This window comes from Cheilinus undulatus, linkage group 16 (genome assembly GCF_018320785.1).
Source record: "Cheilinus undulatus linkage group 16, ASM1832078v1, whole genome shotgun sequence".
Lineage (NCBI taxonomy): Eukaryota > Metazoa > Chordata > Actinopteri > Labriformes > Labridae > Cheilinus > Cheilinus undulatus.
The window spans coordinates 10,738,212-10,750,649 of NC_054880.1; the positions used below are offsets into that span (position 1 = coordinate 10,738,212).

The window sequence follows — 12,438 nt, forward strand, 5'->3', positions numbered from 1 at the left end:
CAGCCAGTAGTTTGCATTTACAGTTTCTGCATGTGTGTGCATGTCAGTACCGCGTGTTTGTGTGCGTAGTAGTGTGCTCTTCACTTACAGTGGTAATGGATAACTGGTTTGACAGCCCATTGTCTCCCCCAGGGTAGAGAATGTGGTTCAATGACTTAGTCTCTTGTGCTCACATTACTACGAGAAGCTCTGATGTATGCAAACATGTACGCTAATTGCACATGCTCACACTTGGACATCCAAGCAGCAAAAACTATGCATATGCTTTTACTCACACAGTCCAACCCTGCACACGTGAAAGCATGCATGCTTTAAATCCAAAACACCTCCCTCTGCACGCGCTCACTCTTTGTCACTGTGTCTGTGTTTTACAGCTGATTTGCCGGCTAAAACCCCAGCCGGCCCGTTCACCTCTATGCTGCAGCATGTAACATATTGTCCTAATCAATCCCTCACACACTAAGAGGCTTTTGCACGGGAACCACCCGGGGCTAGCTGGCGGTTGGCGAGTGCTTATCCCCCCCTTTTTCTTCCAGAGAGAGCGAGAGTTCGGCTCCCCGCAAGAATTTTATCTTTGCAGGCACAGAGGCTGGCTGAGAGGGCAGCCAGCAAGGGGAGGTGGAGGAGAAAAGAGCGTGGTAGGATTTGATCCTGGGTCAGTGGGGGGTTCATGGCGGGGGTTTGGATTGCTGCATGAATGTCAGGGAGAGAGAGAAGTGAACAGAGCAGCACAAGAGAAAGAGAGAGAGAGAAAATCAAAACAAAGCATGATGGATTTCATGAAGTGGCCATCAAGAGGTTTGATGATTAGGCTTATTGTGGCAGAATGACTCGATTCGAAGGCTTGGACAATCAAAGTCTCTTTAAAAATGTCACTCCAAGCCTCATATGAGAGTGCCGGAGCTGCCAAACACATGGAGCTGCTGGACTCGGGCTTCACTGCATTAACAAAGGATTACAAGTTCTCCTCTTTGCTCTCTGATCCTTCTTCTTTTGTTTTTCTTACTCGCTCTTTTTAAAGTCTCTGTTTCTCCGTCTCATGATCACAAGGATTACAAGTTCATTACAGTTCATTAAATTCAAGAAATCTAATACTGCAAATGTTGACTTTATATATTTATATACTTTGTTTAACAAGGCAGATGTGCAGAAATGTTCTCGCTGCATGGTTGAAAGAAGCGCTCTGAAAAATAATCCACATTAAAAGATGTTTTTGCCAAAAGGCAGGGACAGTTTATGTAAGCTGCTCAAGTGCTTTTAACAAACAGATTTTTTTACAAGATGGTACATAACAGAACGAGGCTTATAGCATCACTTTTAGCCTCCAGTTATGAATAATCTCCATGTTATGGTACTATCTATCTTTCAACTGTTGTTTCTACAACCCCAAATCCAAAAAAGCTGTAAAAATCAAACAGAGTGATCTTCAAATCTCATAAACCCATCTTTCAGTCAGGAACACTCTCATCATACATTTTACCATTTTATTTGCAGTACAGATATACAGTTTTACTTGGTAGAGAAGAGTTCGATCAGAAGATGCTCCCTGGGTTAGTCAAGCAGCATGCTTTGACTTTCCAGGGCGTGCTTAGCTAAAAACATTTAAGGCAGCGACAGCTGTATGCTGTAAAGGAGGAGGCTAGGGTGGAGGAGGGGAAGCTTTGCTAGCAACAGCAGTGTGCATCAGCATTAATGCAAGCAGGGATGAGTGAGAAGGATTTCATATTTAAATACATCACAGTGTTGAGATTGTGATTGGCTGTGGGAACTGGGAGGCAATAATTAGGATCAGCTGGGCATCAGCTGATCATGGCCTGGCGTACGACTTCCCTGTCCTTCATGAACTACCAATAAGCTTTATTTTACTCACAATAGCACACAGAAACATATCAGATGCTGAAACTGAGACATTTTACCATTTCATGAAAAATATGAGCTTATTTTGAATCTGATGGCAGCAACACGTCTCAAAAAAGTAAGGACAGGACTATGTTTACCATTGTGTAGCATCCTCTCATCTTTTAACAACAGTCTGTAAACATCTGGGCAGTGAGGAAAGCAGTCACTGGAGTTTTAGGAGAGGAATGTTGTCCCATTCTTGTCTGATGTTGGGTATTAGCTGTTCAACAGTGATCAGTGATGCGCCTTCTATGATGCACCACATGGTTTTTATTGGTGTCTTTTGTCCTTTGGAAATTTTATCTGACAATGATCATTTCTATCTCAAAACATTGACTTTTTAGATCATAATTATCATCTTTGTCTCTAAATTTTGACTTTTTATGTCTTCATTCTGACTTTTACATCATAGTTATTGCTTTCATCTCAAGACTTTGACTGTTTATCACACAATCATGACTTTAAACTTCTAAATTTGATTTTTTTTAAATATAATAATTATGAAATTTAATCTCATAATTATGACTTTTTACATCAAAATTAGCAATTTTGTCTTAAAATTATGATTTTTTTATTCCACAAGTTCAACTTTTTATGCCATAACAAAGACTTGCATTCTCATAATTTTAACTTTTTTAAATAATTGCCTTACTTTCTCAGAATTATTAATTACTTGACTTTTATATCTTTATTTTTTCTTTTTTAGAGACCCTGTAAAGTGAAATCCAAAATTTGTGTCTTAACACATTAGGTATGTTGAATATGGTTGTTGTAAACATGTGAAAACACTGAGATCTACATGGGACTGAATTCTGAATTTAGACTGTTAGAAAGTTTTTCACCTCCTCCTGGCTTTTTTTCCATATGGGCGGGGCCAGTATGTGGGCTCATGATGTCACCAGCTCTCAGTGGGGAATGACCCCGCCCCTCTAACACTACAATGTAAAATCACAGAGCAGTTCATCTCAGTACAGTCTGTTGTAAGCTGACGTCACTGCCTTTATTGAAAGTTAACAGTCAGTTAAATGCTGTTTCTATGTTCACTGTGAGGTTAATTTGTCAAATCTATCAGACACAGTGGTCTAAGGATCATTTAAAGTATCATAACAGAGATTTGTCCCAGAAAACAGACTTTGTCTCTTCTTCTACAGTCAAAAAAAAAGTTCAAGAGGCAGGCTAATAGTATGAGTGCGTTCCTCAGTAGAGAATCATATTTCTCCTGAGTGGGCGTGGCTTCAGCTCATTAAACAGACACGCCCACACCGTCCTGGAGCAGATTTTACTGCCCTAATTTTTCATGATTTTGAAGCTTAATTTTGTAAACTTCAAGATGTTTTATTTGACTGAAATTTGACCTGAGGGTTCATAACACAGTGGCCTATCATACAACAAACCTAAGTACAGATCTATTTTCACTTTACAGGGTCTTTAAGTGGTGATTTTAATCCTTCCTAAAACATTTCAGTTGTGCTATTTTAGAAGTGTAGCAGCTTTGTAGTTGAACTGTAGCTGTCTGATTTTTTTTTTTTGTTTCGGCCCTATATATACACATTTTATTCTTGTTCTTCCTTCCATAGCTCTTTCACTTGTCATTTTTGAACAATGTGTTTAATTCTGTAAGTTTGAAGTCTCTCCTTACATTATTTTGAAAGCTGCTAAGCATTGAAGAACAATATATATATATGATACATAAATAAAACATATGTAGGTCTGCTTTTGTTAGCCCGCTGTTCAGCAGAACTCGTACTTTCAGGACTCCCCACTGCTCTCAAATGCAACAGCCGCAGCTTCTATTGAAAGCCTCAAATGCACTTTCTGCTACACCAGTCCTATTTGTCAAATCCATCAGAAATTCAGTGGAAGCATTGCTCTCCTGTGGAGTGCATTTGAAGGCAGAGAAATGACAGAATTGCTACCAACACTGAATCTTGTTTGGAAATAAAATGGGGTATCACAGGCACACGGTGACATTTTTCTTCTTTACAAAAAGGTAAAAAGAGGAAGTGGAGCATCAAAGAAGTGTTGCAACACCTGAACAGCGGCGGAGTACTGCGCCCGCTTGAGTCACTCGATCACAGAGGAAGCGACATAAAGAGTTGTCCAATTTGAGCAGAGTTCTGAAACCTGCTGGTTAGATGGAGCTGCTCAGTGCTCAGACGCTTTTCCTCCTTTCATCTGTTTAAGTTTGAGTCGCCACAGCAGCTCTCTGCTGAACCTTTGTTGGCCTCGCTGACCCGCCATGATCTCTGAACTCATGCTCAAATCAAGAGCGAGGAAGCTTTTGTGGGGCTGCTTCGGTGTTCCCCGAGGCTCGCCCCCTAGCGATGCCTCCTGGTAGATGAGCTTTACGTTAATGAGCCGGCTTAGACTCTGCCGGAGGCTTGCTATCAAAGGCTTAGGAATCCATTTTTTCTGCTCCTTCAATGAACTTGTTTCTTCTCTGAGACTTGTTTTGATTAGTTCTCTCTCATTGTGTTTTCTCTTTTATTTGCTCATCTCTCTAACTTTATTTCTATGGCAAGTGTCAACAAACACGAAACGAGTGGGCGTGAAAAATGTCAAACATCAATCACAGCATTTCATAAAAATAGCACCAGATCTGTAATGCAGTTCTGAACGTTGTTTCAGCATTGCTCTCTCTCTCTGTCTCTGCTTACTCTAGTTCCTTTTTTTAGTTCCAACACAAATAAACTTCTTAAATTATTCAAACACCATTGGTTTCGTGCATGATTCATAATCCTCCTCTTTGTCTCCTTTTTGCTGCCTCCAGGTATCGAGGCTCAGAAAGTGCGAGTGGAGGAGGAGCTGGAGGCGTATCCCACAGAGTCTGTTGATCTCCGCTGCCAATTCATTGATGGAGGAGGCAGAACCAAACTCACACAGGTAGGAAGATCAAACACTACTTTGGGTTTTTTTGGTTGCTTTTGAAAGATATGAAGCTCAAGGTCAAACTGAATAGAGTAAGAGAAAAGTCAGTGAATTTACTGGAAGAGAAATGAAAAGTTGATGGCTTTATTTGGCGGTCAGAGAGGACAGCCTATGCCCTGTGATGTGCAGACAAAATAAGAACATGGCAACAAAGAAAACTCTTTGCAAGTAATCTCACACTTGAAGCTTCATAGGACCAAACTTGTACTTTATACACGGGGCTTAAAGTCTTCAGACATGATGACAGATCTCCAGCATGAAGCTGTCAAAGGAAAAAAAAATGCATCAATTAGAATTAAGGGCACATTCAAACATGTTAAACGTAGTTCACCGACTGGTACGTTCTTAATGTAGCTCAACCCAATACCATGTCTGAATTACATACAATGCAAGCAAGCGTCAGCTTGATAACATTGATTCTCAGGCCTGCCCACAGATTTGGCCGTGCCCCTGACAAACCTAAGGAATGTCCCCCCCCCAGCTGTGATTTATTGAGATATGAATGTATGTTAGGTCAGTAGCATTGATGCTAGCTATGCTGGCTAACAGTTGCTTCAATTTGGAGCTGAAAACTGTGTCAAGCTGTTATTGGGTCTGATATTGAAGATATTTATGCCTCCTTTCAGCCCATTTTTCCCACTTTTATTAGCCTCTTTTTTAAATCAATTTTGCATGCTTTTCACCCGATTAAAATTTTTTTTACACATTTTTGCCACTTTTTGACATCTTTTCACTACTTTTTCTGTCATTTTTGTCAATTTAAACCCCCTTACAGCCATTCATGCTGCTTCTGTGAACCCATTTATGCCACTTTAAACACATTGTTGCCTCTTTTAACCCATTTTTTATTCTGTTTAAAGAAAAGGGGTTAATGGTTTTAAGAAGGCTATATACTATGGCATACATAAATAAATAATTTGTTGCTTTGATAAAGGTGGTGTTATTCAAGGAAAAAAAATCAGATATGGTTATCACAACCTAACTTTACAATTGACCATGATTTTTCTGACTTCCACTGGCTCCTCATTTGGCTGGGCCCTGGAAAGGTTTCCACCTTATCCCCCCCTTATAGGCGACTTTGGTGATTCTTATTGTAGTGTACTGACAGCAAGCTTACTGGTACAACATTATTCCCTGCGCAGCCCCATTTGTATTTTTCATTCGAGTTGAGATGGGTCAGGAACAAGGAAAGAGTGAGATGACAGGGAATCAGGAGTGTCAGGTCGGAAGATTTTCCTGAATTTCTTTCACTTTCCTCACTCAGCACATATGCATTAATAACCTTGCCACGCGGATGGATTCTCCAGAATCCATGTCTGTCATCAGGCAAATCCTTTATGCAAGACTCCAGTCTGAAACAATAGTGCAAGACCCAATGACAGGTCTGGCCACTCAGCATCATTTCAGAAGAATGGGGGAGTACAGGTGGGGTTTAATGGTGCGCAGTGGCTGCCTCCATAGTAGAGGTTAACTTAGATGTAGCTGTAGTTAAGCTGTAGTTTTATCAGGATCACATTTCTTTATTAAAACAAAAGCAAAGAACCACACTGGAAGCTTTTTGTGACAGCAAAAATGTTTTCACTCTCCTGCCGATCTGTCGTGGCATGACTTTGCGATCGTTTTGGGTGGGGTTGTGCTGTACTGTCACACAATAACTACCACTACAGCAGCAATTAGTTTGGATGTAGCTGTCGAAAAGCATCAGTTTGATCAGACCTCAACCACATTTCTTTATCAATATAAGAGCAAGGAGCCACAATTAAAGCTTCTCATAGCAGTGCAGTTGTTTTTTAAGTCTTCTGAAAGGTTTCAGAATGAATTTATGCCACTGACAAGCTCCACTGTTCAAAAACTTTGATAGCGGTAGCCTGTTTAGCTTCAGTTAGCATTGAGCTGTGCCTGTTTACTATCTCATTTTGTCTTGCCACTCTGATTGGCCCATATTTTTGGCAAGTTCCTCCCTTCCCAAACCGCCATGTTGTTTAACTCTAAAGTCATATTTGACCTGGAGAGACAGCCAGATTTCGGCTGTTTTGTGATTCTGGTTGTTGTGTCTCTACACTCAACATGTTAGAAAATGACACCGTTAATCTAGCATTATGTGTGATCAGGTGTGGGGTCTTTGACTTTTTTTTACATCTGTGATGGTTTTAACAAACTTTCAGCACAGGTCTGACTTTATCGGACAATGACACCTTTAAAAGTCTGGAGCTGAGTTTGAAGATAACTGACCCTTTTAGTCGTCCAGAGGTTAGATGATAAGCATGGGAAAATCTGACCTTCTAAAATTTAGATAAAGCGGATTAAAATCAGCGTCACTGTGTATTTTAACTCCATGCGGGTTTGGCTTAGCTTGGCACAAATGTGAGATTGAAACCTTGGTTAACATAAGGTGACCTCTAACAACAGTTAGCTAACCGCAGTTTCACAAAAAAGCATGCATTAGCCCAGAGAGATGTCTGTCCACTCTGCTGAAGTTTATCATTATCATGTTTTTGGTGATTTTTCCTCAAATAAAGAAACATGTAAAGCACATAAAGCATTTTAAAGACATTTTTATGACTGCTGACCTCATTTGACCTTGCTACTGAAAACCCCGTCCCTTTAGCTTAATCTAGCCCTGATTAGAGGTGTTAGCACTCAGAAATAAAAAGCTCTGAATATTTGTGAGTCAGTCTGTGTTTCAAACCCCAGAAGAAAAGTTAGCCGACAGCACCTGAACTGTTCTGATGTTTCAAAAACACTGAGCGGGCTAAAGCTAATTGCTGTGAGCTGCTTGTTGGTTTTAATTTGATCCAGGTTTGATCCGTCCCACCTCCGAGCTGAGGATGGAATCAATAAGCAATTTGTTCACGTACAGAAAAAAAAAAAAAAAAAAATGAAATTGCAGGCAGGCTTAATTGCCAGCTATCATATTTTCTCCACAGTCTCCGGCTAACGAGCCAGGCTCATCGGCTAATTTGTTCTGACATCTCGGTTACAATCCGTCTTCCTCTTTCAGCCCTCTCTGCTTTCTCTCCTCCTCTCCTCCTTGTGTCATAAAGCTGATAGATGTTTGCTAAATGTGTATTGATGAACCTTATTCCCTCTCCTTCCTGCAGTTTGTATTTAACACTGTCACTCTGAGAAACGGAGAGAAAAGGAAATCAATCTGGTGGAACATCACAGTATTCTCCCTGGTGGTGGAGTCTCATACAGCCGTAAAAAGAATCGATATCGCTCACAATTCAGCAATCTTATGACCAACAAGCCTAAGATGAATTTCTGTCATGCTGTATTCTTTAACATGTGAACGGGTTTCTTAGAGGAGTTTTGAAAATGTAGAGCCCTTTAATTTCATCTTACAACAGATTATTTTTTACTTATTTAAAGGAGTTTGACCTTTTTCAGGGATAGGTGGAAGTATTTAAGTTCGCAGAGAGACAGAAGAGCATGGATTTCAATTCTTTAAATGTCAGAAACATTAAATATGGATAATAAAATGCTGTTGTTTCAACGGTCAAATGATGCAGTGATTATCTCTGAGTTAAGTGTGACATGTGAGAGCTGATAAAAATCATAGAAGTAGGGCATTTAGGATTTTACTGCTAATTTTATACAAATGCGTTTAAATTTCAACTTGACGCTTGCCCTCCTTTGTTACTGCGGCTAGGTTAGATAAAATCTCTTGTCGTCAGGTGACTTTTGATTGTATTTAAGTGGTTTTAATTCTCGTGTAAATGTGGCCGCAGTGAAACGCATGGAAAAGGGTAAACTATGATGTAACTATGATGAAAGTAATAAAAAAAAAATCTCTATTTTTAAGTTTGTTGTATTACAGCCACTGTGTTCTGAAACACCAGGCCAAGTTTGAGTCATATAAAACACCTCTAAGTTTATAAAATTAAACTTCAAAATCATGAAAATGAGGTAGTAAAATCAGCTCAAGGGTGGTGTGGGCGTGTCTTCCTGAATGAGCTGAAGCCACGCCCCCTCATGAGAAATACGATCCTCTCAAATTAGAAAAAAATGCTCTGATAAGAGCTCAGGTGCTTGGCTCTGTGCCAGAGCAGAGACACAGAAGTTTGGGATTAAATTTACTGTTTTCTGGCACAGATCTCTCAGTTATGGCACTTTTAGTGATCCACAGGCTACTGTGGCTGATAGATTTGGGAAATTTACTGCATAATGAACAACAGCACAGCGTTGTAGCTGGCTGTTAACTTTCAGCAACATCGGCTAAGAACAGACTGAACTGAGCTGCACAGTAGTTTTATATTGTTGTAGCGTTACGTTAAGGGGACAGGGTACGTCACGGCTCCTTTATTTGCCCTGTCCAGATAAAACAAAGCCAGGAAAGAGGTGAATAACTTTCTGACAGTCTGAATCCAAAATTCAGTCACACATAGATCTCAATGTTTTTTCATGTTTACAGCAACTTTTTGCCTACATATCGTGTTAAGACACAAAGTTTGGATTTCACTTTACAGGGGCTTAAAGATTACTCAGAATCTCTAAAAACATGTTCACAGCACTTATCATACAACTGATTTAAGATGCTAGTGATGTTAGATACTCAGAAAAAGAAAAAGAACATAGACAGTGTTAAAATTTTAACTATGCTAATTTTAAATACTCACGGTGTTGTTTTCTTCTTATGCATTAAAGTGTTCTTTAAACATAATATTATGTTATTTTTCTTTACTTTGGGTTTAACTCTGAGGTATTTATAATTTTAGTTACTGACAGTGCAATGCACTTTTCACACTTAATAGAAATTGCCCTCTTGCGTTGACCACCTGTGGCAAAGTGAGGCGTCTTATAACAAGGATGGAGCAAAGAGACAGATGCACCCGAGGTGACAGTAAAAGAGCTAAACACTCTGCCTAAGGGCATGACAGGAAAACTCCGCCCCCCCACACCAGCCTTGAAATGGCAGTGAATGGGACTTAGTTCATTGAACATTAAACATTTTCAACTACCTAAGGCTTTCCATACACTAGATAATTTTAAACATCTTCTTTGCCAAGAAAAGCTTTTAGTGTGGCTCTTTGCTCTTGTTTTGATAAAATCTGTGGTCCATTTCTGATAAAATTGTTGCTATACTAAAGTTGCATCTAAGCTAACACTGCCCTAGTGGCTGCCATTGTCGTGGGCTTCCAGTAGAAATAAACCCCCACCCCTAGCTACTGCCTTGTTATGTTCGAATCACGCTGACTGATTGGGTATATTCTCAGACCGGGCACAGTCATTATGGCTTGAAGCACTGCCTGATGACAGACATTGAATCAGATCAATCCAACCAGTTTTAAAGGTTAATAACATTAATCCACATTTAGACTTTTGATAATATCATTCAATTCATTTAAAGAAAGGTTCCTTAAATGATTTCAAAAGTTGAAGATGAATAGGGAAAAGCAGCTAATGGAGCATAACCAGAGTATCATCTCATGTTTGAATGTATAAAACCACTGGCATTAGGCTAAAACCTCCTATCTTTATAATCACCACTTTTCGCATAAGAGGAAAAAAAAACGCTTTACTTTGCAATTAATTTCAATGTTGAAAGGTGATAGTCAACATCCTTCTGATGCCTTTTTATCAGTTCAACTCTTAAATCCTACTGACAGAAGTAAAAAGTGACCAAAAGCACTGATTTATGAAAAAAAAATCCTGAAAAATTGAGGTACAAGGCTTTGGCCCAATGCCAACAAAATACTATATTAAATCATTGATTTGGCAAAAAGCCTGCATCAAAACATATTCTCAGTCAAAAGATAACTGAGAAATGACTTCCTTAATAAAGAATGAAGTTAAGCTCCCTCTGGGTTTGTTGTTCTCAGCTCTGTGTTCACACTGAAGGAGCAGTGCTTAATTATGCTTTTCCAAGTTTCACTCAGAGGCTCAAACAAGTTAACCTGGCACACCAGATGGATTTGTTTCACACATCCGTCTGGTAAACCTTCCACAGACGGCGTTTGGGAAAGGGCAGAGCCTTTGGGAAAAACTTGGACGAGTGTTCTGTCTGTGACATCTTTACGGGCCAATCAGAGCAACAAAACATGTGATGTAGCCGTTACCGAGGTGAGCCACTGCCGAGGAGTAAACTCCATAGAGAACTGCATGATGCGAACCATGGTGACTACAGACATGTCAGTACACGACTTTTGGCATTTTTGAAAAGAAAACAACTCACTGCTATTCTTCTTTCTTCTTTTAACAAAGAAATGTTGTCAAGTTCAGATAAAACTGACACTATAGCAGCATCCATGCTAATGTCATTCGCCATAATTGCACCAGCCTCTTGTTGCTGCTTGCTTACGTCACGACTCTGCCGCGCCTGAAAGTACTGCCCCTTGACGCTAATTGGTCCTGTCACTTTCTAACCAGGCCCAAATGGTTCAGGTGGAAACTTTGCAAGATGGTTTTGCCAGTAAGAAACACAGAAATGGACGTATCCATCTGCTTTGCAAGGTTACAAATAAGTGTCATACATACATTTTTGCTAAACCTCTCCCACTTTAGATGTCAGCACTAAAGCAATCACTCTCTCTCACACAGTTTTTTTTTAGGGTGGATGAGGGAGTGCAACAGTGGAGTTTTGGTCCAAGAGACTGATGCTATGTGTGTTATCTACTATTCAAAAGCAACATATTATACCTCTACATTTTTTCAGTTTCATGGTAATTCATTGTTAGTTGTCTGCTGATCAATAACAGTGACCCATTTTTGGGTCTTAACAATATAATTACACTGGCTTTGCATCCTAATTTAGACTTAAAGTACACCTGTGACGTCTATTACAAACCATGTTGACCTGTCCAACTGTTCTCTCCAGGTCTCTTGGATATGGGAACCCAGTGATGGTCAGAGGGACAACATTGCCGTATACCACCCCATCTATGGACAGAGTTTTCCCAACCCGTCCTTCAAGGATCGAGTGGTTTTCCTCCAAAACACTCTGGAGAACCCGTCCATCAGGATTTCTGACCTAAAAATGTCTGACGCCGGCCGTTATACGTGCGAATACGCCACGTATCCCTCTGGAAACGAACAAGGGACGACCACCCTCATTATGCTCGGTGAGTACAGAGGACGCATCCATGTCAATATCCAAATACACCTCTGCTCTGAAAGCACAAAGGTGCTGACCTCCTCGGATAAAGATGTGAGTGTTTTGAGGAAACAGTGAGAGTTAAAGTAACAAAAAGGTCAAGTGTGTTTCCACTTTTCTGCAAAAGAAGTCTTTGCCTCAAACATGCTTTCAAAAGCTGTTCAGTGAGATCGGCCCTGACAGGCACCTCCCCTGCCATCTGCTTATCGCTGCTTTCTATAAAAGAGGTTCCCATTGGAGACGGAGCCTAAGAAGAAGCTGTCGAAGAGAACTCTCAAGGTATGCAGAGTGAAAAACAAGAAAGATGAGTCAAAGATTTAAATTCAAGGCTGCATCTAAAGTCACTGCCTTTATATATTTAGAGGCACAGTTTAATCAGAATGAGGGAAGTCTTTGTCTTAGACCTCACTCCTCAGGCTGAGAGGACGTATTGTTCGCTCGTTTTACTCTTAAACCCTGTTGTAGAAATGAACGCAATTATGAGAACAATAGAGGAAACAAACCAGTTTTCTACAGTG

At 40.1% G+C, this 12,438-nt stretch overlaps 1 protein-coding gene across 2 annotated transcripts in view; it reads left to right on the forward strand.

The window, feature by feature from the left end:
- pvrl2l (PVR cell adhesion molecule related 2 like) overlaps window positions 1–12,438 on the forward strand; it is a 579,022-nt gene that overhangs the window by 250,089 nt on the left and 316,495 nt on the right. For both annotated transcript variants that reach the window (XM_041809981.1, XM_041809980.1), the window contains exons 2-3: window positions 4,670–4,782; window positions 11,645–11,888. In XM_041809981.1, coding sequence (XP_041665915.1) covers window positions 4,670–4,782; window positions 11,645–11,888 — 357 coding nt within the window. The remainder of the gene's footprint in view (window positions 1–4,669; window positions 4,783–11,644; window positions 11,889–12,438) is intronic.